Source organism: Pan troglodytes, chromosome 4, assembly GCF_028858775.2.
Source record: "Pan troglodytes isolate AG18354 chromosome 4, NHGRI_mPanTro3-v2.0_pri, whole genome shotgun sequence".
In the NCBI taxonomy this organism is placed as follows: domain Eukaryota; kingdom Metazoa; phylum Chordata; class Mammalia; order Primates; family Hominidae; genus Pan; species Pan troglodytes.
In genome coordinates, this window is record NC_072402.2 from 136,484,828 (window position 1) to 136,509,467 (window position 24,640).

At 43.1% G+C, this 24,640-nt stretch overlaps 1 protein-coding gene across 3 annotated transcripts in view; it reads left to right on the plus strand.

Annotated features, from left to right (window-relative positions):
- Positions 1–24,640, plus strand: part of CTNNA1 (catenin alpha 1) — a 177,615-nt gene that overhangs the window by 2,729 nt on the left and 150,246 nt on the right. For 2 of the 3 annotated variants that reach the window (XM_009449743.4, XM_016953900.3), the window contains 2 exons: positions 22,618–22,724; positions 23,870–24,065. In XM_009449743.4, the coding sequence (XP_009448018.1) occupies positions 22,620–22,724; positions 23,870–24,065 (301 nt within the window). In that variant the 5' untranslated portion in view covers positions 22,618–22,619. Of the gene's footprint in view, positions 1–5,444; positions 6,193–22,617; positions 22,725–23,869; positions 24,066–24,640 lie in introns of those variants that run through there. The other variant, XM_054685210.2, reaches the window with a different exon arrangement.

The window sequence follows — 24,640 nt, forward strand, 5'->3', positions numbered from 1 at the left end:
GCTCACTGCAACCTGTGCCTCCTGGGTTCAAGCAACTCTCCTGCCTCAACCTCAAGGAGCTGGGATTACAGGTGTGTGCCAACATGCCTGCCTAATTTTTTTGTATTTTTGATAGAGAGGGTTTCACCATGGTGGCCAGGCTGGTCTCAAACTCCTGACCTCGTGATCCACCTCGGCCTCCCAAAGTGCTGGGATTGCAGGCTTCAGCCACCGTGCCCAGCCTGATTTTTTAATTTTTAGCAGAGATGGGGTTTCATCATATTGGTGAGTCTGGTCTTTAACTCCTGACCTCAGGTGATCCACTCGCCTCAGCCTCCTAAAGTGCTGGGATTACAGGTGTGAGCCACCGCACTTTCGGATTTCTTTGAGAAAGTAACTCACTGTGGGGCATAACAGACAGCCCTGATTGTTGGGGGTAGTGTTGTGTGCTGGTGAGAATGTGGAGAGAAGGAACAGGGCCCTCTGCATTTGTAAAGGTCCTGAGACAGGAAAGACTCCGTGTATTTAGAGACTTGAGAGAAGACTTGTATAGCTTGGGTACTTTTTCAGTGGGGAGAAGACCTCACATGAGATTGCCAGAGAAGGCAGAGGCCGTGTTGGGGTTTTATTCTAGAGGTGTAAGAAGCCATTGTAGGGAGTTTCATGATTTGATTTCCTTTTTAAGACTCCTGCTAGTGCTTGGAGAAGGCTTGTGTTTGGGTGCATGTGGAAGCAGAGAGTTGAGCTAGGAAGATGGTGGAGTACGAGGTGGTAGGGATGAAGGGAGCTGTATTTTGGAGAAATGAGACAGGACTTAAATATGGATTGGGGCTGGACAGGGAGGCTCATGCCTATAATCCTGTTTTTTTGGGAGGCTGAGTTGGGAGGATCACTTGAAGCTAGGAGTTCAAGACCAGCCTGAGCAACTTTATGAGACCCCGCCTCTAAAAAAAAAAATCAACCAGGCATGGTGACACGCTCTGTAGTCCCAGCTACTCAGGAGGCTGAGGTGGTAGGATTCATTGCTTGAGCTTGGGAGGTGGAGGTTGCAGTGAGCTCTGATCATGTCACACTGCAGCCTGGGTGACAGAGTGAGACCCTGTCTCAAACAAAAGAAAAAAAGGGAGGAAGGGAGGGAGGAAGGAAGGAGAAAGAAAACAGAATGGTGGTTGTTAGGGGCCAGGTGAAGGGGAATAGGGAGCTATTGTTATGGGTACAGAGTTCGGTTTGGGAAGATGAAAAAAGTTCTGGAAATGGATCGTGAATATATGTAATGTTGCTGAGGCATACAGTATTTAAAAACAGTTCAAGGCTGCTGTGAACTATGATCATGCCCCTGCACTCCAGCCTGGGCAACACAGTGAGACCCTGACTCAGAAAAAAAGAAAATGGACTGGATGTTGGGGGCCTAGGGTAAAGTTGCTTCCTCAGTGATTCTCTTCTACTCTCCCAACATAACCTTTCATGATGAGCTTTTAGTCATATCTTAAGACTCAGCACTTTCGTTTCTGGTAGCAAATTTTTTAGCACTGGGTGGTGCATTACATTATGCTGTACGTTATTATTGATGTACCTGTTTGCCTTTACTGCTAGGAGGGGAGCCTTGTAAGCTCCTTGAAGGCAGGAACTGAGAGTCTTAGTTCTTGTCTTGGTGCTTAGTACCTGGCATGGAGGGCAAATTAGATGCTTGTTGAGTGAAGGAGGAAAAAGTCTTTTCTGCCTGGAGTCTAGCTTGTGGATGGAATGATAACAGATGAGGCAACAGTCAGATTATGGAGGGCCTCCAATAACAAATTTGGGCAAACTGAGAACCATCTACAGCCCATTCTTCTTCCTTGCCACCCAGATCTAATCACTGATGAAATCCTCTCCATGCAGTCCTCAGCTTATGTGTAATATATTCTTTTTTTCTCCTGTCTGTTTCTTTTTTTTTTGAGATGGAGTTTTGCTCTTGTTGCCCAGGCTGGAGTGCAATGGCGTGATGTCGGCTCACTGCAACCTCTGTCTCCTGGGTTCAAGTGATTCTTCTGCCTCAGCCTCCCAAGTAGCTGGGATTATAGGCATGTGCCACCACACCTGGCTAATTTGGTATTTTAATTTTATTTATTTTTTTATTTTTATTTTATTTTTTTGAGATGGAGTCTTGCTCTGTCACCCAGGCTGGAGTGCAGTGGTGCGATCTTGGCTCCCTGCAACCTCCGCCTCCCGGGTTCATGCCGTTCTCCTGCCTCAGCCTCCCTAGTAGCTGGGACTGCAGGCGCCTGCCACCACACCCGGCTAACTTTTTTTGTTTGTTTGTTGTTGTTGTTGAGACGGAGTCTCGCTCTGTCACCAGGCTGGAGTGCAGTGGCACGATCTTGGCTCACTGCAACCTCTGCCTCCCGTGTTCAAGTGATTCTCCTGCCTCAGCCTCCCAAATAGCTGGACTACAGGCACATGCCACCATGCCCAGCTAATTTTTGTATTTTTAGTAGAGATGGCATTTCACCATGTTGGCCAGGATAGTCTTGATCTCTTGACCTCGTGATCTGCCCACCTCAGCCTCCCAAGGTGCTGGGATTACAGGTGTGAGCCACCACACCCGGCTGATATTTTTATTTTTAAAATACATTATTTTCTTGATTTTTCCCATACCTTCCTTTAGTTTTTTGAACATCTGTAAGACGGTTGTTTTAATGTCTTTGTCTAGTAGGTCTTCCATCTGGTCTTTCTCTGGGACAGTTTTTGTTTTTTTTTTGAGATGGAGTTTTGCTCTCGTTGCCCGGACTGGAGTGCAATGGCATGATCTTGGCTCACCGCACTGCCTCCTGGCTTTAAGCGATTCTCCTGCCTCAGCCTCTTGAGTAGCTGGGATTACAGGCATGCGCCACCACACCTGGCTAATTTTGTATTTTAAGTAGAGACAGGGATTCTCCATGTTGGTCAGGCTGGTCTTGAACTCCTGGCCTCAGGTGATCCACCCGCCTCGGCCTACCAAAGTGCTGGGATTGCAGGAGTGAGCCACCGTGCTTAGCCGGATTTCTTTCCTTTTAAAGGCTGAATAATGTTCCATTTATTGTGTGTATATGCCGTATTTTGTTTATCCATTCATACTTTTTTTTTTGGAGGGGACAGAGTCTCACTCTGTTGTCCAGGCTGGAGTGCAGTGGTGCGATCTTGGCTCACCACAACCTCTGCCTCCCAAGCTCAAACGATTCTCCTGCCTCAGCCTCCTGAGTAGCTGGGATTACAGGTGTGTGCCACTACCACCCGGCTAATTTCTTTATTTTTAGTAGAAACGGGGTTTCACCATATTGGCCAGGCTGGTCTCTAACTCCTGACCTCAAATGATTCACCTGCCTCAGCCTCGAAAACTGCTGGGATTACAGGCGTGAGCCACCACGTCTGACCTATCCATTCATATGTTGATGGACGTTTGGATTATTTCCAAGGTATGCTACTTTTTTATAGCTCTTAAAATTTTTCCAAATTCCTCTCCAGAAATGTACTTTATCATCACCTGTGGTACATCGGATATTTTCCACTTTAGACATTCTTGATCTATTGTCTGAGTACTTGAAGTGGTGTGACTGTAGGCTGACTGTTGAATGAAGCTGAAAGGGGGGTTTTAATAGCAGGTCACGAACTTGGATAGAAGAGGAGATGTCTCTCGGGCTGGTTGGATATATAAGTTCTGGAAGGCCACATGCTGGTGATGATGTCATCCAGAAAGGGTTTGGTACTGAATTTCTGTCCAGGAACGTTCCTTGTCAGGGATGTTAGGGATCTGCCTTGTCAACTGTAGTCCTTCGTCAATCTCTTCAGAAGTTGATGCCCACTTAGCTCTTGAAGCAGGTGTTCTAAGTAAATAATATTTTGTACTCTTATATTCTGTGGATTAGTTGTAGGTACATGCTGTTGTGAAAATAAATTCATTTGACTTCTCTGTATCTTGATTGTGGAGGTGATCACACAACTGTTATTTATTTTTTTTGAGACAGAGTCTCACTCTGTCGCCCAGTCTGGAGTGCAGTGGCATGATCTCGGCTCACTGCAACCTCCGCTTCCTGAGTTCAAATGATTCTCCTGCCTCAGCTTCCTGAGTAGCTGGGATTTGCAAGCATGTGTCACCACGACCTGTCTAATTTTTGTACTTTTAGTAGAGACGGGGTTTCACCATTTTGGCCAGGCTGGTTTTGAACTCCTGACCTCAAATGATCCGTCCGCCTCCTAAAGTGCTGGGATTGCGGGCTTTAGCCACTCACCTGGCCCACACAGCTGTTTTTAGATTGGTATACGAGAGAGTGAATTTTATTGTGCATAAAAGGTGGAAAAATGAACAGCTAAAAAAATTTACTCAAAAAAACTTTGGGGGTGAGTTTGGCCTTCTATATGGAGATAATAAATAAATAGTGAAAAACATGAACCCAATTATTCTTTCTACCTTCTCTGCCCAAATCATTTTTTCTCAAGTGACCAAAACCACACACTTTGAGGTCTTTTTGTTGTTGTTGATACAGGGTCTCACTCAGTCATCCAGGCTAGAGTGCAGTGGTGCAATCACACCTCACTGCAGCCTTGACCTCCTGGGTTGAAAGTGATCCCCTCACCGCAGCCTCCTATGGAGCTGAGACTACAGGCGCCTGCCACCATGCCTGGCTAATTTTTGTGTTTTCTGTAGAGACAGAGTTTCACCGTGTTTCCCAGGCTGGTCTCAAACTCCTGAGCTCAAGTGATCCACCTGCTTTGGCCTCCCAAAGAGCTGAGATTACAGGCGTGACCCACTGCGCCTGGCCCACTTTGAAGTCCTAAAGAAATTTAGGTTATTATTCTATGCATGTTGGAGGATTTAAGTCTTATTAGCACCTTCTGTTTTCTGTAAGGAAAAAGTTAAAACACATCTGGAAGAGTCTCATAGAGCAGCACTTTCTGAAACTTGCCTGGGTACCAGTATGCCTGCTTCCAGACCTTGAAGATATTACATGTACTGCTTGGTGATCTGCCCTGTCCCCCACATGTTGTGGGCCTGGATTGAATGGACTGAACAGTGTGGGGAATTAGTCCAGCGTGACTTGCCTTGTCTCATGCTGTTTGCTCACTTGTGAGAGCACTATACTGAATTATCCATTATTGAAAGTTCCAAGTGTGCAGAAAGAACCACACTTCAAAAATAAAATGTCAACATTGCCCTTTCTCTGTTAGAGCCTTAAATGTTCATTATTTTCTTTAGTTTTTTTTTTTTATAACTATCAAACTTATTTTTCTCCATGTGGAAGTATGCCAAAACTCCATTTCTAATGGAGCTTGAAATTAGCATGTATTTCCACTTACTTGTTGATGGGCTGTCATCGATCAACCCCTCTTTTTGATTGGGATTTAATTTGTGGTTTTTTTTTTTTTTTTACCAGCTGTAAGTTTGGAGTAATGCATGTAATGTAAATACAGTTCACAGGGCAACTTCGGATGTTCTAAATACTTGTAACATTTGCTCATTTTGAACAATATTGTATGAGTAGTGTGAAGTGATTTTTAAAATGTCTGTCATTTTTTTCATGTTCCCATTTTATTAAAAGGAGGGATGGAACTATATTGTGGAAGCTAATGTAATTTTCGTCTCTAAGAGGTTTTTTTTCTTTTTAGACTAAAAGGGCTTAACAGAAGAAAAATTTATCTTTCTTAATTGTTAATTTAAAGGCTAATTTTTTTCCTAGATTGCTTAGTTTTGACTATTTGATTCCATCATATCAAGCTGTGAATTTCCTTCATTTTCTTGTTTTGAGGTTTCATTATTAAATATTGTCAAAAATAAGTGGCTCATCAACTCTCTTGAAAGTGTCTTATTGCTGTTTTTTTGGTCAGTATTTGACATTCTGAATTGAAGATGTGAGTTGGAAACCTGATTAATTACCAAGTCACATAATCCTGTATTTGTTTATTAACTAGGTTAGACTACATACAGACTGTTCTTGAAAATGAAAGTGCTGTTATAACTCAGAAAACACATTACTATGGCCCATTTCAAGTTAAATGAAGGATTGAGCCTTTGATAGTGCATTTGCCCTATGCGGCTCTGTTACATGCATTCTTTCTAGGCAAAGATGCATTGTTACCATTCTCTCATGGTATGTTGAATATTTCATTAGATTCAATATTTCAATATTAATCCAAGCTTTTTTTTTGAGACAGGGTCAAGCCATCCTCCCACCTCAACCTTCTGAATAACTGGGACCATAGGTGTGTACTACGACACCCAGCTAATTTTTTATATTTTTAGTAGAGACAGGTTTCACCATATTGCTTAGGCTGATCTTTGAACTGAACTCAAGCGATCTGCCCACCTTGGCCTCCAAAGTGCTGGGATTACAGGCATGTGCCACTGTGCCTGGCCTGAGTTTATAATCCAAATTCTAAATCATGGTTTGTGAAATATGATGGTGCAGTGAATAACCTAGAGGCTAAAAGGGAGAAGCATGTTACTATTACTGATGAAACAGTGTTTGTGCGTTTTATATTCCTGGGGATCTCTAAATTGGCAAAAGGTTTCATGAGGGATTCATTTGTTGTCATTCTCTTGCGTCTGTGGACCTGGGTTATCATATTTTTAGAAAAGCTTTGGACTGACTTTTAAGTGTGTCTTTAGAAACCTGCCATTTTGGCTGGGTGCGGTGGCTCACGCCTTTAATCCCAGCACTTTGGGAGGCGGGCAGATCACCTGAGGTCAGGAGTTCAAGACTAGCCTGACTAACATGGGGAAACACCGTCTCTACTAAAAATACAAAAAATTGCAGGGCACGGTGTCTCACACTTGTAATCCCAGCTACTCCTGAGTCTGAGGCAGGAGAATTGCTTGAACCCGGGAGGTGGAGGTTGCAGTGAGCCGAGATCGTGCCATTGCACTCCAGCGTGGGTGACAGAGCGAGAATCTGTCTCAAAAAAAAAAAACAAAAAACAAAAAAATAATTAGCCGGGCATGGTGGCACATGCCTGTAATCCCAGTTACTCGGGAGGCTGAGGCAGAAGGATCCCTTGAACCTGGAAGGCGGAGGTTGCAGTGAGCTGAGATCGTGCCATTGCACTCCAGCCTGGGCAACAAGAGCGAAACTCTGTCTCAACAAAAAAAAGAAACCTTCCATTTTGCAGAGAGGTAACTAAGTGAAATGTGAGTTTGATCCCTTGGGAGGGAAAAAAAGTGGAAATGGAAGATGGCAACTTTTTTTTTTTTTTTTTTTTTTTTGAGACGGAGTTTTGCTTTTGTTGCCCAGGCTGGAGTGCAGTGGCATGATCTCAGTTGACCGCAACCTCTGCCTCCTGGGTTGAAGCGATTCTCCTGCCTTAGCCTCCCGAGTAGCTGGGATTACAGGCATGCACCACCACGCCTGGCTGATTTTGTATTTTTATTAGAGACGGGGTTTCTCCATGTTGGTCAGGCTGGTCTCGAACTCCTGACCTCAGGTGATCTGCCCACCTCAGCCTCCCAAAGTGCTGGGATTATAGGTGTGTGCCACTATACCCGGCCAGATGACATTTATTTCGGGTCTTTAAGACCAGTGAAAGATGTGATGTTTTCTAGTTGCTTTGAGTTAGTCTAAAGCAGTAATTTGCTGTATCTCTCTCTCTCTTTTTTTTTTTTTTTTTTTTTTGAGATCTCGCCCTGTCGCCCAGGCTGGAGTGGGAGTGCAGTGATGCGATCTCTGTTCACTGCAGCCTCTGCCTCCAGGATTCTAGCGATTCTTCTGCCTCAGCCTTCCGAGTATCTGGGATTACAGGTGCCTGCCACCATGCCCAGCTAGTTTTCTTTTTGTTTTTTTGAGACGGAGTCTTGCTCTGTCCCCCAGATTGGAGTGCAATGGCACGATCTCGGCTCACTGCAACCTCCGCCTCCCAGGTTCAAGTGATTCTCCTGCCTCAGCCTCCCAAATAGCTGGGATTACAGGCACCCGCCACCACGCCCAGCTAATTTTCATATTTTTAGTAGAGATGGGGTTTCACCAGGTTGGCCAGGCTGGTCTCAAACTCCTGACCTCAGGTGATCCGCCCGCCTCGGCCTCCCAGAGTGCTGGGATTACAGGCGTGAGCCACTGCGCCCGGCCCCAGCTAGTTTTCTTATTTTTAGTAGAGACGAGGTTTCACCATGTTGGCCAGGCTGGTCTTGAACTCCTGACCTCAAGTGATCCACCAGCCTCTTCCTCCCAATGTGCTGGGATTATAGGTGAGAGCCACTGTGCCTGGCCATTTTGCTGTATCTCAATTGCATCAGGAAAGGCTCACTTAAATACAGTTCATTTATTAAGTCTGCCTTGCAAAGCAGTGTGCTGTGTGCTGGAGGGATGTTAATGTGTAAGCCACCATTGCTAACCCCAGGAAATTTATGAACTCAGGAGATTAGGTTTGGTAAAATAGCTGATAGGTAAGAATTGGCGCTGGGCGAGGTGGCTCATGCCTGTAATCCCAGCACTTTGGGAGGCCAAGGCAGGTGGATCACGAGGTCAAGAGATCGAGACCATACTGGCCAACATGGTGAAACCCCATCTCTACTAAAAATATAAAAATTAGCTGGGCATGGTGGTGCATGCCTGTAGTCCCAGCTACTTGGGAGGCTGAGGCAGGAGAATCATTTGAACCTGGGAGGCAGAGGTTGCAGTGAGCCAAGATCGCGCCACTGCACTCCAGCCTGGCGATAGAGTGAGACTGTCTCAGAAAAAAAAAAAAAAAAGGCAGTTTATACCCACTTTTTGCTAATCTGTCATGAGAGATGTTTCTTATTTCTTTGTGCATAGAGCAGTTGAGCTAATTCAGTTAAACATGTATAGAGTGTTAGATTAGATGAAAGTTACCACGATCAAAAAACTGGAAAGGGCTCTCAGTTTCATGGGAGACACACATACACACACACAGATAATAGTGCTATGTGACAAGTGCTGGCGGAACATGGTATGTTGTGTCTCTTTGTGAGGCAGAGATGACAGATGTCTGAGTCTTGAAGGAAAATCGTAGCTTTCCAGTTTGAGAAGACTTGAAGGGTGCTCTGGGCAGAGGAACAGTCTTGTGTATAGATCTGGAGGCATGCAGGTGCATTGGGGAATATTTTCTTGGAGTGGAGACAGGTGATAAGGCTGACAGGCTAGAGTAGGCGAGGCTTGTAGGAGTTTTTGGCTTCATCCTGTATGTGGTGGGGAAGCAATACTATGTTTTTTTTTTTTTTCAGAGGGAGTGACCCAATGATAATGATAACTGGGGCTCCCTGGAGAATGATTGGAAATTAGAAGACACCTAGATATTCTCAACCAGAGATAACAGAACCCTGAGAGCAGGAAGGGGGTTAGTAGGGTGAGTGAGGTGTTTACTGAGGTACGGAGGAGAAAGAAAATGAGGCTAGAGTCTCATTCTAGGGACCTGGATTGGTGGAACTTTGGTCAGCGGAGAAGGGGAAGGCCACAGGGGGAATGCAGTGGAGTATAGAGGGGATGCTTGGTTTGGGGCTCATGGAGTTTGAGGAACTCAGCTTTGCAGTTAAGTGCAGGGAGAAGCCCTATACTTGTGAAAGTGCAGCTCTGGTGAAGGCGTGTCTCGTCACTTCCCACCTTCACTGTGGTAATGGGAAGAGGTGGGGTTTGCTCCTTTACCTTTGTTTTTTAGGGGGCAGAGGGAAGGGGTTGTTTCAGTGTTGCTCAAGTAGTTGTTATGAACAGTAAGAATACAGTGGGTCCAAATATTTTTAAGATAGGAAGAATAAAGCTGAACCCTCCAATGTCTTCTGAATTTCATAGCTTTTCTTTCTTTCTTTTTTTTGAGACAAGAGTCTCGCTCTGTCGTCCAGGCTGGAGTGCAGTGGCGTGATCTCGGCTCACTGCAAGCTCCTCCTCCCGGGTTCACGCCATTCTCCTGCTCAGCCTCCCGAGTAGCTAGGACTACAGGTGCCCGCCATCACGCCTGGCTAATTTTTTGTATTTTTTAGTAGAGACAGGGTTTCACTGTGTTAGCCAGGATGGTCTCGATCTCCTGACCTTGTGATCTGCCCGCCTTGGACTCCCAAAGTGCTGGGATTACAGGCATGAGCCACCGCGCCAGGCTGAATTTCTTAGCTTTTCTTTCAGCTTATTATCTGCCACTTCACTGTGCATCCTCTATTTTTCACTCACTGTGGTTGCCGGAAGGTGCTGCTGTTCTTTGGCACCATTGTCCTTCACAACCTGAAACAGCCTCCCTGCCCTCAAACAGTACGTCAAACAGTGAGGCCTTCCTGACTATTTGGGGACCGTCTTTTGGGTGCTCCTGGAGCACTTAGAACATTATACCTTCTATCGTATTGTAACTCTTTTCCTGTATAGACTGTTGTAAGCATTTTCCCCCTACTTTTTTTGGGGAAGATCTTCAAACCTACAGAAAAGTTGAAGTACAGTGAGTGCTTGATTTACCAGCTGACCATTGTTAACATTTTTCAAATTTTCTCAATTACTCGATAGAAACTATTTCAGAGTCATTTGAAAGTAAACTGCAGACCTCATGGGACTTCACTCTTTAGCATGTTATTCTGAAGAATAACATAACAGGCCCTGCATAACCCTGACACTACTGTCACACTCAAGACCTTTTACATTGATACAGTAACATGTAATACCTTTTAAAGAGCAGTCTGAGGGTTAGCATTGGCTCTTCCTGGGAGCTCTTGAGAAATGCAGAATCTTAGGCCTTACCCTAGATATATTGAATCAGAATCTGTGTTTTAACAAGATCCGCAGAAGTACTGATGTACTTTTGTGCAGTCCATATTCAGATTCAGATTCTCACAGTTGTTCTAGTGATACCCTTTATGGTTTTTCTTTCTCTTTTTAAAAATCAGGAATCAATAAAAGATCACATATTGCATTCGATTGTCGTCTGTCTTTAGCCTTCACTTCCAGCTTTCCCACTTGGAACAGTGGCATTTTTGTATAGTTTAGGCCAGTTGTGTAGATGTTCTCTATTTTGGATTTGTCAAATAGGTGTGATGATGTTTTTTTTGTTGGGTTTTTGAGATCGAGTCTCGCTCTGTCACCCAGGCTAGAGTGCAGTGGTGCGATCTCGGCTCACCTCGACCTCTGCCTCCCAGGTTCAAGTGATTCTCATACCTCAGCTTCCCAAGTACTGGGACTACAGGTGCACACCACCACACCCAGCTAAGCTTTTTTTTTTTAAAGTAGAGATAGGGTTTCACCATGTTGGCCAGGGTGGCCTCAAACTCCTAACCTCAAGCAATCCACCCACCTTGTCCTCCCAAAGTGCTGGGATTACAGGCATGAGACAACGGTGTCTGTTTTTTTTTTTTTTTTTTTTTTTGAGATGGAGTCTTGCTGTGTTGCTTAGGCTGGAGTGCAGTGGCTGTTTGCAGGCACAATCACGGCATGCTAAACTCCTGAACTCCTGGGTACAAGTGGTCCTTCTGCCTGAGCCTCCCCAGTAGCTGGGACTATTGGTGTAAGTCACTGTGCCTGGCTTGATGATGTTTCTTTCTTAGGGCATTCAGTGGGTCAGGTTGTTCCACTGGTGATGATGCTAAGTTTAAACACTTGGTTAAGTAGCATCTTCCAGATTTCTGTGTTACAAAGACAGAATGGTCTTTTGGTCTTAATAATTAATTGCTACAGTGATCTGCTAGCAATTTCCAATTCATCTAGCATCTAGCAGGATCTGACATCTAGCAGGATCCCAGAACTGATAATTGGTCAGTCATTGATGAATGAATGACTGAATAGGTCATCCAAGATATATACCACAAGTTTTAGAGGCCATTCTTTCTTGTTTTCTTTCTTTTTTTCGTTTTTATATTTGTAGAGACGAGGTCTTCCTATGTTGCCCAGGCTGGTCTGGAACTCTTGGGCTCAAGTGATCCTCCCGCCTTGGCCTCCAAAGTTCTGGGATTACAGGTGTGAGCCACTGAGCCTGGCTCTTTCTTGTTTTCCTGCTCAGTCTGGGTAACTTCTCAGACTCTAGTCAAGTCCAGGCATCTTTTTGCCTGGCTTTCCAACAAAAATACCTCACTCTTCTCCCTGTGGGCTTCTTAGCTGTGTGAAAGGTTTCTCCTCCCTTAGTCCCACTGTGTTTTTAAATTTTTATTTTTATTTATTATTTTTGGGTTATTATTATTATTATTATTATTTTTTGAGATGGAGTCTCACTGTGTCGCCTAGGCTAGAGTGCAGTGGCATGATCTCGGCTCACTGCAACCTCCACCTACTGGATTCAAGTGATTCTCCTGCCTCAGCCTCCCGATATTTTTATTTTATTATTTTATTTTTATTTTTTTGAGACGGAGTTTCGCTCTTGTTGCCCAGGCCGGAGTGCAATGGTGCGATCTTGGCTCACCGCAGCCTCCGCCTTCTGGGTTCAAGCAATTCTCCTGCCTCAGCCTCCCGAGTTGCTGCGATTACAGGCCCTGCGCCACCACGCCCGGCTAATTTTGTGTTTTTAGTGGAGACAGGGTTTCTCCCTGTTGATCAGGCTGGTCTCGAACTCCCGACCTCAGGTGATCCGCCTGCCTCGGCCTCCCAAAGTGCTGGGATTACAGGTGTGAGCTACTGCACCCAGCCGCTTATTTTATTTATTATTTATTTATTTATTGAGACGGAGTTTCGGTCTTGTCGTCCAGGCTGGAGTGCAATGGCGTGATCTCGGCTCATTGCAACCTCTGCTTCTTGGGTTCAAGCGATTCTCCTGCCTCAGCCTCCCAAGTAGCTGGGATTACAGGCGCCTGGCTGATTTTTCTAATTTTTAGTAGAGAGGGGGTTTCACCATGTTGGCCAGGCTAGTCACGAACTCTGATCTCAAGTGATCCGCCTGCCTTGGCTTCCCAAAGTGCTGGGATTACAGGTGTGAGCCATCGTGCCCGGTGATACTTTTATTTTTTTAAAAATGATTTTTGGTTCAAGGAAGTCAGTTCGGTCCAATTGTTCTAAAACAAAAATGTCTTCTGTATTTTCTTTTTTCTCTTGTGCCTCCAGTCCAGGTGCTTGTTTCACATTCTTTGCTTTTTAGACTAGTCATTCAGTCTCATGGAAACAGGGACTTCCTCTGTATCCATTATCAGTTGTTAGGAGGGCTTGATGCAGCTTTCTGTTAAACACTCTTCCATTGTTAATGTTCTCAACTATAATACGATGGAAGCTGAGGAAATGAACATAGATATCCAGTCCATACAGCAAACTGTCACTTCACCCCAGGAGCTTGTTTTGTTTTCCTTCACTTGACCTCCTACTGCTTCTTGCCCTGTTCCAGCCACACTGGCCTTCTCTTTCTGTGAGTCCTTGAAAATAATGCCTCATCTGTGTTCCCTCTGCCTGGAATGCTCTCTTCCTCCAGATACTCACTTGATTAGTTCTTTCCTGACTATTAGATTTTCGCTCAGATGTTGTCAAGACAGAAAGACCTCGCCGGGCGCGGTGGCTCATGCCTGTAATCCCAGCACTTTGGGAGGCCGAGGCGGGCAGATCACAAGGTCAGGAGATTGAGACCCTCCTGGCTAACACGGTGAAACCCCGTCTCTACTAAAAATACAAAAAATTAGCCGGGCTTGGTGGTGGGCGCCTGTAGTCCCAGCTACTTGGGAAGCTGAGGCAGGAGAATGGCGTGAACCCGGGAGGCAGGGCTTGCAGTGAGCCGAGATTGCGCCACTGCACCCAGCTTGGGCGACAGAGCGAGACTCCGTCTCAAAAAAAAAAAAAAACACAAAAACAAACGAACAAAAAACAGAAAGACCTCTAAGGACCCTACTTAATTCCATTGCCATTACACTGCTTAATTTTCTTCCTAGCTCTCATACTGTCTTCTTTGTTTAGTTATTTATGCCATTATTGCAATGAAGGCTTCATGAAGGCAGGGTTCTTTTTTTCTTGTTGACTGCTTTCTGGGATAGTGACTATACAAAGGAGGCACTCATATTTGTGAGTGAAGGCTAAATGGTTGGCTGAATTTTTTTTTTGTTTGTTTACTTTTTGTCCTTTGCTTAGTGCCTTTTGTTGTAGTGTCTCCTGATGCTTGTAGCACAGCAGTTCCAACTGCTCCCATTGCCTTTGGTGCCCTCAAAAATAAGAAAAGGAGCAAAATAAAAATGATTCAAGTGTTTTATTATTATTATTTATTTATTTATTGTATATTTTTGCAACAGAATCTCCCCCATCACTCAGCCTGCAGTGTAGTGGCATGATCATGGCTCGCTGCAGCCTTGACCTCTTGGGTTCAAGTGATTCTCCCATCTCAGCCTCCTGAGACCACAGGTGTGCACCTCCATGCCCAGCTAATTTTTTTTTTCTTTTTAAAAGTTGTTTTTGTAGAGACGAGGCCTCTATGTTGCCCAGACTGGTCTTGAACTCCTGAGCTCAAGTGATCCTCCCACCTTGGCCTCCCAAAGTGCTGGGATAACAAGTCAGAGTGTGTCTTAATTATAAGTTACCTTGATTTTTTTGGCAGTTACCAGGAGATTTGAGAGTTGAGGTTCCAAAGGCTGTGTTAACTCTGCTTGATGCAGATGCAAGCTGGCATACCTGTGACAGCACTGAGTATTCCACAATCTTCTGTCTTGTGCAGTGACAGTTAACGTTGCTTCGGGTACTTTTAATTTCTAAATTTCCTGATTTGCATTTAAACGAACCATCCTAACATTTCATTAAGTTAACTTCGCTGTTAAAAAAAATTGGCATTGAGTAGCATGGTTAAGGTAGTCTAAATCTGCCACAATATAATAATGAAAATTCAGGAGCAGACACATTTTAAGCATGATGTGGCCATTCTTTTATAAGTGAATGCTGAACATCTTTGGAGAAGGTACGTAGTTCTTTGCACAAATGAGGCAGTTTGCCAGTTATCAGCCCCCTTGGTTCTGATAGAACTATGCTTTTATTTTCTCCTCATTGCTTCTCAATTTCTCTTTCTGTTGTAGATTGCTAGCTAAATGATTGCATCTCTGCCCCTTTCTGAATTTATAGCAAACTTTTGCTTTATAGCCAGGATTACCATTTATAAGGTAATGAAGACCAGATAAGTACAGTTTAACTGTTTATTTAGTTCCATTAAGCATGATCCCTCCTGGAAAAACCTAAGGTTGCTGTAATTCATTAAGGTTGGCTAGCTCTAGTAGGTTTTGTGATAGATCTTGCGAAGGAGTGCTCTGTAAGTTAATTGGAAAAGTAGAAACTGTCAAGAGTTTAAAAGTTATTTGTTTAGTTACTCTGAAAAATACCATTAATTGTAGAGAACCAGAAGATATGACTAAGATTAAGGCAGGAGCTTTGTCTTGGGAGGCTTGTAAATATTTGCAAATTATGTTGCATAAATTCAGCTCAACTAATACTATCTGCCCTGCATAAAGCTCCCAGCCAGCAACTTACGGGATATAAAGAAACATAGGCATGGTTATCATCCTTACACTTAAAATATAGCTCTGAAGACCATATGCTAAACCTGAGAAAATTAAGTTTAATAAAACAATTCAATGGCTGTTGAGTGACAACATAAATGAAAAGAGCACCAGAATTTCAGGACTAGAAGGATTTGGAGTATAGAATTCAACTTCTTTCATTTTATAGATGATAAAACCATTTTATAGATAGATGAAAAGAGCACCAGAATTTCAGGACTAGAAGGATTTGGAGTATAGAATTCAACTTCTTTCGTTTTATAGATGATAAAACCAAGGATCCAGAAAGGTGAAGTGACTTAATCAAAAGTCAGAGGATAAGTGACAGTGCTGGTTCCAGAAGCTGATGTTTCAAGTAGAACACGTTCTCTTTAGATTTTAAGATACTTTTATTTTTTGAAATCCTTTTAGGATTGGGATCACTAAAAACATGCCTTGGCTCTGTAGCATCATTTCATGATGTTCAGCGTCATTCTTGGCAGGACCCTGCGTTCATGAAACTTACACTGTAATAATGGCATAAATAAGTAAACAAGACGATACGAGCTAAAATAAAATTAAGCAGGGTAATAAGTAATGGAATTAGTAGGATCTTTAGAGCGCCTTTCTGTCATGACGGCATTTGAGCTGAAATCTGAAAGTTAGGAAAGAACTGGTCTTCTGAGGGAAGAGAGCATTCCAGGCAGAGGGAACATAGATGAGGCAGTGTCTTCGGGGACTTACAGAAAGAGAAGGCCAGTGTGACTAGAACAGGGCAAGAAGTAAGTGATCAAGTGAAGGAAAAAACAAAAACAAGCTCCTTGGCACTTTTGATTAAAGGTGCTATACAGGGCAGTCTGCTTGCATTATGGTTATTGAAAGTCTTGAAAATACACTGAGTTCTCAATTTTCAAGTGTTAGTGTATTTTAAGTTTCTTAATGTAAGTGAGTGATTAGAGAGTCCTTTGCCTTAACTCGTTTAGAAGCAGGGTTAGGGAGGCTGAGTCTGGTGAATTAATTTTTTTTTTTTTTTTAGACAGAGTCTCACTCTGTTGCCCAGGCTGGAGTACAGTGGCAAGATCATGGCTCATTGCAGCCTCCACCTTCTTTGGCTGAAGCGATCATCCTGCCTCAGCCTCCTGAATAGCTGGACTATGGATGCACACCACTACACCTGGCTGATTGTTTTGTTTTTGTTTCGTTTCTGAGACAAAGTCTCACTCTGTCGCCCTGGCTGGAGTGCAGTGGCGTGATCTCATCTCACTGCAATCTCTGCCTCTTGGGTTCAAGCGATTCTCATGCCTCAGCCTCCCGAGTAGCTAGGATCACAGGCATGTGCCACCATGCCCGGCTAATTTTGTATTTTTAGTAGAGACAGGGTTTCACCATGTTGGCCAGGCTGGTCTTGAGATCCCGACCTCAGGTGATCTGCCCACCTCAGCCTACCAAAGTGCTGGGATTTCAGGCATGAGCTACTGCGCCTGGCCTGTTTTTTATTTTTAAATAATTTGTAGAGATGAGGTCTCGCTATGTTGCCCAGGCTGGTCTTGAACTCCAGGGCTCAAGTGATTTTCCCATCATGGCCTCCCAAAGTGCTGGGATTACAGGTGGGAGCCACCACACCTGGCTTTTTTTCTAATATTAAATAATTTATTTTTGCACAGTAAGACTTCTTGGAAGTTGTCACTAACGTTAAAGTTGGGAGATTCCACGTAAAAATCTGCATCCCTGGCCTCTCTTGAAAAGTCAGATGGTCTGGAAACCCTGGATTTATGTGGTAAAGATTGCCTGGAGTTGATGAACAAGTGGGCACAAGCTTTCTGATTTTGAAGTCCTGGCTCCTCCTAGTGGTCCCTATCCCCAGCCTGGAGAGGCCAGGTGTCATTTGCAATTCATTATTGTGCTGTTGTGCATATTGTGCTGTTGTGCCACCTTTTTTTTTTTTTTTTGAGACGGAGTCTCGCTCTGTCGCCCAGGCTGGAGTGCAGTGGCACGATCTCGGCTCACTGCAAGCTCCACCTCCCGGGTTCACGCCATTCTCCTGCCTCAGCCTCCTGAGTAGCTGGGACTACAGGCGCCCACCACCGCACCCAGCTAATTTTTTGTATTTTTAGTAGAGACGGGGTTTCACCGTGGTCTTGATCTCCTGACCTCGTGATCCGCCCGCCTCGGCCTCCCAAAGTGCTGGGATTACAGGCATGAGCCACCGCGCCCGGCCTGTGCCACCTTTTTTTAAGTTAAGAAGTAAGTGAAATTATTTGTACTCCAAAGTATCAAAATTAGGAAAACAAAAGACCAAGAATGTTTTTTGTTCAAGAAAAAAATGAAAGTTTTTTTTGAGAAAGTGAAATAGTTATGTGTTGTACCTGTTTAATAATTAAACACAAATGTGACCACATATACCTAAATGTCTGCTTGCAGCTAGCTTCACTTAACTTTCCTCTTGGCTCTCTCCCTTTACAACCCTGGAAGGTTCTGTGTTTTGTTTGTGTTAATGCAGTATCTCTGGAATGCTAGGATATGTAGGATCCATAGGGCAAATAGTTCTTCTGAAATGTCTTATCTGTGACATTTGATGACATTTGGTTGAGCTGTTGTCAAACCTTTAGCAATCTAGAGCATTCCATTTCCTAAGGTTCACTGACTTGGGTTGATCAGTTGAGTGGACAAATAACCTTTAAAAACCAAAGTGTAGGCCTGACGTTACATGAATGTAGACAGCAAATTCATCTACCTTCAATGAAACAGATGACTGGGACACAGGCATTCTGTGTTACCAGATTAGGCAAATGCAGGTTCCTTTTGGCACCCCTATCTCTAGTGATTCTAGATTTGATGACAGTATAATGACAGTATAATGATGAAAATTCAGAAATTTAACATTGATACAATGCTACTATTTAATTCAGTACCCATAGTCAAAGTTTGTCAATTGTCTCAATGTTTTTCCCTTTCTCAACACAATTTCAGTCCAGAATCACTGTGTTTAAGTCTCTTTAGCCTCCTTTAATCTGGAAATATTTCTTTCTTTTTTTTTTTTTTTTTTTTGAGTCGGAGTCTTGCTCTGTCTGCCCAGGCTGGAGTGCAGTGGCGTGATCTCGGTTCACTGCAACCTCCGCCTCCCAGGTTCATGCCATTCTCTTGTTTTAGCCTTCCAAGTAGCTGGGACTACAGGCACCTGCCACCACACCTGGCTAATTTTTTTTTTTTTGTATTTTTAGTAGAGACGGGGTTTCACCGTGTTAGGCAGGATGGTCTCGATCTCCTGACCTCATGATCCACCTGCCTCGGCCTTCCAAAGTGCTGGGATTACAGGTGTGAGCCACCGTGCCCGGCCTCTGGAAATGTTTCTTAATCTGTCTTTTTTTTTTTTTTTTTTTTTTTTTTAAACAGAGTCTTGCTCTGTGGCCCAGGCTGGAGTGCAGTGGCACCATCTCCACTCACTGCAAGTTCTGCTCCCCCAGGTTCATGCCATTCTCCTGCCTCAGCCTCCCGAGTAGCTGGGACTACAGGCGACTGCCACCACGCCCGGCTAATTTTTTGGTATTTTTAGTAGAGACGGGGTTTCACAGTGTTGACCAGGATGGTTTCGATCTCCTGAACTCGTGATCCACCCGCCTTGGCCTCCCAAAGTGCTGGGATTACAGACGTGAGCCTCTGTGCCCGGCTGCTTTGACATTTTTCAAGACTACAGCCAGTTATTTTGTAGATCGTCTCACCCTTTGAATTTGATGTTGCCTCATGACTAGTTGAGGTTATGTAATTTTCAGGCGAAATAACACAGAGGTGATGTTGTATCCTTCTCAGTGCATCGTGTTAGGAGATACGTGATGTGGGTTTGTGTCCTTATTAGGGACGGTAATTTTGATTACTTGGTTAAGGTGGCATCTCAGGTTTCTGGACTGTGAAGTTACTATTTCCCCCATCTGTCATAAATAAATAATCTGTTGGGAGTTACTATGACACTAGATCACGCTACTGAGAAACTGAATGCTAATCTACTTGGTTAGCATTCTTTGATTCTTGCCTGAAGCAATTAATATTATGGTTCCTGAATGCTGATTTTTCTAAATACATTGTTCTTTCTACATTTATTAGTTTGTTTCCTATTGTTTGGAAGAACTTTTCCTTCTTTATTCATATTAGCATGGACTCATGCATTAGTCTCAATGGATCATACTTTGTTCTATCTAATCTCCACTAAAGCTCTCTGAAGAAGGCAGTGGTTGGTAGTCTTTTATGAGGGATCTAGTTCAAAGTTATGTTTTTTTTTTGAGATGGAATCTTGCTCTGTTGCCTAGGCTGGAGTGCAGTGGCATGATCTCGGCTCATTGCAACCTCTGCCTCCCAGGTTCCAGCGATTCTCCTGGCTCAGCCTCATGAGTAGCTGCGATCACAAGCACCCGCCACTACGCCTGGCTAATTTTTGTATTTTTAGTAGAGAGAGGGTTTCACCACATTGGCCAGGCTGGTCTCGAACTCCTGACCTCAGGTGATCCACCCACTTTGGCCTCCCTAAGTGCTGGAATTACAAGCATGAACCACCATGCCTGGCCAGTTTTCACCCAGTGGTTTTGACATTCATTGCTAATCCTTGGCTGGATCAGTTTTTACCAGTGGGGGTTGCAAGATGGTCATTTTCTAATTCTATTCTAGATTCATGGTAAAGAAATTCCCTCCCCATACCCTTTCTTTTGAGGATCCCTATGGTCTTAAGGATATTTATTTAATTATTTAGTTACAGACAGTTACAGTCATTATTCTCTTTGATAGTTGTCCTAAATTTGGCTGGTGGGAGCCCTTGCTTCCTGTGTCTTTTGATATGATCTTGTTAGTCTTGTCCCCTTTCCGCACGATACAGTGCTTCAGACCTGGAACTTTGGTTTCTATTAATGGGAAATGGTCCTTTTTTAAAAAAAAAAATAAGTAGAGATGGGATCTCTCTGTGTGGCCCAGGCTGGTCTCAAACTGCTGGGCTTAAGTGATCCTCCTGCCTTGGCCTTCCAAAGTGCTGGTATCACAGGCCTGAGCCACCATGCAAATGGTATTTAATAGAAATAAATACTTGGGCACTGATAACACTGGTTTTTTTTTTTTTGAGACAAAAGCTTGCTCTGTTGCCCAGGCTGGAGTGCAGTGGTGCGATCTTGGCTCACTGCAACCTCCACCTCCCAGGTTCAAGTGGTTTTCCTGCCTCAGCCTCCTGAGCAGCTGGGATTACGGGCGTGTGCCACCACACTGGACTAATTTTTGTAGTTTTAATAGAGACGGGGTTTCACTATGTTGGCCAGGCTGGTTGTTTTGTTTTTTAATTTGCCAACATTGTTTTTAAGAGTAACATTGTAGCCCGTTGTGTCATTGTTACATAATTTATTGAGTGATCTGTTGTTTGAAATTTAGGTAATTTATAACTTTTAATGTTTATATAAAGCAGTGTTGTGAACATCATTGTATCCCAGTTTTTACATGTTCCTTAACTTTAGAATAAGATTTTAGCAGTAGATTTTCTGGGTCATACAAATGTACTTTTTAAAGATTTTATTTTATTTATTTATTTTATTTTTTATTTTTTTGAGACGGAGTCTTGCTCTTTCGCCCAGGCTGGACTGCAGTGGCGCTATCTCTGCTCACTGCAAGCTCCGTCTCTTGGGTTCACGCCATTTTCCTGCCTCAGCCTCCCGAGTAGCTGGGACTACAGGTGCCCGCCACTGTGCCTGGCTAATTTTTTTTTTGTATTTTTAGTAGAGACTGGGTTTCACCGTGTTAGGCAGGATGGTCTCAATCTCCTGACCTCATGATCTGCCCGCCTCAGCCTCCCAAAGTGCTGGGATTACAGGCGTGAGCCACTGCGCCTGGCCAAGATTTTATTTTTTTAATTTTTATTATTATTATTATTTTTTAAGATGGAGTTTTTTTCTTGTTGCCCAGGCTGGAGTGCAATGGCACAATCTCGGCTCACTGCAGCCTCTGCCTCCCGGGTTCAAGCGATTCTTCTGCCTCAGCCTCCCGAGTAGCTGGGATTACAGGCGTGCACCACCAGCCTGGCTAATTTTGTATTTTTAGTAGAGACAGGGTTTATCCTTGTTGGTCAGGCTGGTGTCGAACTCCCGACCTCAGGTGATCTGCCCGCCTTGGCTTCCCAAAGTGCTGGGATTACAGGAGTGAGCCACCACGCCCAGCCTTTAAGCTTTTAAATGTCTACCAGCAGTTTGTTGTCTAGAAAGTTTATATTAGTGTTTACCTCAACTTCATGCCTTTTCTTTTCTTTTTTTCTTTAATAATTGAAGGCACTACTTTTAGAAGAAAAGACTAACTGTTATTTTCGTTGATGTTTTCTCCCTATTCTTAAAGCCGCTGTCTGACAGAAGTTTCTCTTGACACTGATACAGTGATATTTGACTAAGTGTGATTTGAAATTTCTTCTGGCTATGAGTGATAATAGCTGTGGGTGCAGAGGGCAGCTGATTTAAACATATGTTTTAATAGAATAAGACAAGTCCTTCTCTAGGAATCCATCAAAAAATGAAGTGAAGCATACCTTTTAGATACTACTATACCATGAATGTTGTGGAGTAGGAAAAATCAGGATCTTCTGTATTCGTTTTTGAAGCAGTGTCTTTGAAAGTAGCTTTTGGCCGGGTGCGGTGGCTCACGCCTATAATCCCAGCACTTTGGGAGGCCGAGGCAGGTGGATCATGAGGTCAGGAGATCGAGACCATCGTACCCTGGCTAACACGGTGAAACCCCGTCTCTACTTAAAATGCAAAAAAATTAGCCGGGCGTGGTGGCGGGCCCCTGTAGTCACAGCCACTTGGGAGGCTGAGGCCAGAGAATGGCGTGAACCCAGGAGGCGGAGCTTGCAGTGAGCTGAGATCCACCACTGCCCTCCAGCCTGGGCGAAAGAGCAAGACTCTGTCTCAAAAAAAAAAAAAAAAAAGAAAGAAAGTAGCTTTTATTCACTTTAGCTTTTCATCTTGTTTCTAAAGGTGGGGCAGATAAAGTGAGTAGGAACTGAGGTAGGAAGTCTTGGTGCTAGAGAAGCCCAAAGGGAAACATTCTGTGTGTTTGGGAATGCCCTCTTGTAGTACCCCTCCTATTTGTAAGCCTGAAATCATTAAATATTAAGAGGTTGTAAGGTTTACTGGGTCTTCATGTGTAGGCTAGTTAGAATTTTTTCATCTATAGTGAATATAGCTTTCCTGATCCAAAAGTCCCAAAGTAGGAGAAGATTTGTTACATATTTCATGTTTGTGTTTGATGTTTGCCTGACTGACTTTTTGTTTCTTATTTAGAAATGACTGCTGTCCACGCAGGCAACATAAACTTCAAGTGGGATCCTAAAAGTCTAGAGATCAGGACTCTGGCAGTTGAGAGACTGTTGGAGCCTCTTGTTACACAGGTAAGAATCTGAAAACACAAATACATTGTAACATGGTTCTATAGCACAGGCCTGGGTAACAACCATAAGAGCAAGGTTATTTAGTTCAAAGCCTTAATTCCAGTACTTGAGTTTAGATGACAGTTCTTGGATGATTTGAATATTGATGCATGGGTTTAGTTAACCCTTGAGAACGCTGCTGCTGTCGTTTTCTTCAGTCTTATTGCTAGTAACTGGGGTCCGTGGTATGTAGTGCAACTTTGCAAATGTTTGTGCTTTGCAGATACTTCACCTTTCTTCAGAGGGGAAACCCAAGAAAGGTGGAGTCTGGATCCTTGATTGTTAAGGTCTCTCACTCTGCTTAACACACCTTTCATTGTGTGGGATTAATTAGCAGGTAATTCAACTTGAGGGTTTAGGTTTGGTATGCTACAAATGTCACAATGTTAGGGTAGTTCATAAACTGTTAGCAACTAGCTGTGTACTTTTAGTGTTTTGCAATAGTATGTCTATTGTTTGTATGTGAGAGATTCAGAGAGAGAGAGAGAAAATGAGTCTTGTTTGGCAAATTTACACTATAACATATATTCATCATCTTTAACCTAGAGATAATCTGGTATTATGTGTTTTAATGATGGTAATGTTCTAGGACATAAAGCGTCATCACTGTAGGCTTCTTTGGGCAATCATTTGTTTATTGGGACCTTTACTAATTGCTGAGATTTGTGTGAATAAACTGTCAAAAGACTTCAGAAGCAAATTATCTTAAAATGTTTTGCAAAGTTTGAAAACAGTGGCAGTGTGATCTCCAGATAAAGCTAAGTTCATTGTTAACCTCTTTCTGGAACATCTTGGTGACATATAGTAGAGACATCTAACTTGTCTCTAATCATTTTTTAATTTGTAAAATCAAACTAAAAACCTAATGATCATATTTGAGAAATTAAAATATGTGTTAAATAATTCTATACACATTAAGAAAGCTGAATTATTTTGGAAATTAAATATAGCATCATTGCTGTATATCTTAAATATGGGGAATTGTATGTTAATGTTCAGTGGAATCTTGTGATTTTTTAAAAGAATAACTTAATCTTGCTGTCTTTAAAGATATTAGTTTGTCATTTTAATTGACTCCAGTTTAATGTTAAAACTGAAACTTTTAGGTTACAACCCTTGTAAACACCAATAGTAAAGGGCCCTCTAATAAGAAGAGAGGTCGTTCTAAGAAGGCCCATGTTTTGGCTGCATCTGTTGAACAAGCAACTGAGAATTTCTTGGAGAAGGGGGATAAAATTGCGAAGGAGAGCCAGTTTCTCAAGGAGGAGCTTGTGGCTGCTGTAGAAGATGTTCGAAAACAAGGTAGGTCATTACTGCTTTTTAGGTAAAGAGAGGCAGGCCTTTCTAGAAAATCAGTGTTTGAAGATTTTTTTTGTGGTCAGTATTCTCATTCTTATGCTTGCCAATTGCTCAGTAACTTACTTAGTTATTGGAGATGTATTAAGTTGGACTGGCTCATATTTTAATTCTCATTCTTATGCTTGCCAGTTGCTCAGTAACTTAGTTATTGGAGATGTATTAAGTTGGACTGGCTCATTTTAATCATGAGAGATGCTTGCAGAGGGACATCTGGAGAATCTGAATCCACTTCTCTTGGGTATTTCAAGTAATAGTTAAGTCTTAGAAATGTTGTAACACAATTTGATAGGAAACAAATGGGACCGAAGTTTACTTTTCATCCTGTGTAATACTTCTTTTTAGTTCATGCTGAAGAGATGGGTGTGATAAAATGGAAAAATATCTACCTACTCTGAAAATACTCTAGAAATTGTCCTATTGTGTCAGAATAGTATGTTAAATCAGCCATGCATATTTGCACTGGTTGGAGCTTGACATAAATCTGGGTATAAAGGAATCATGTTTTGGGAAATTCAGAA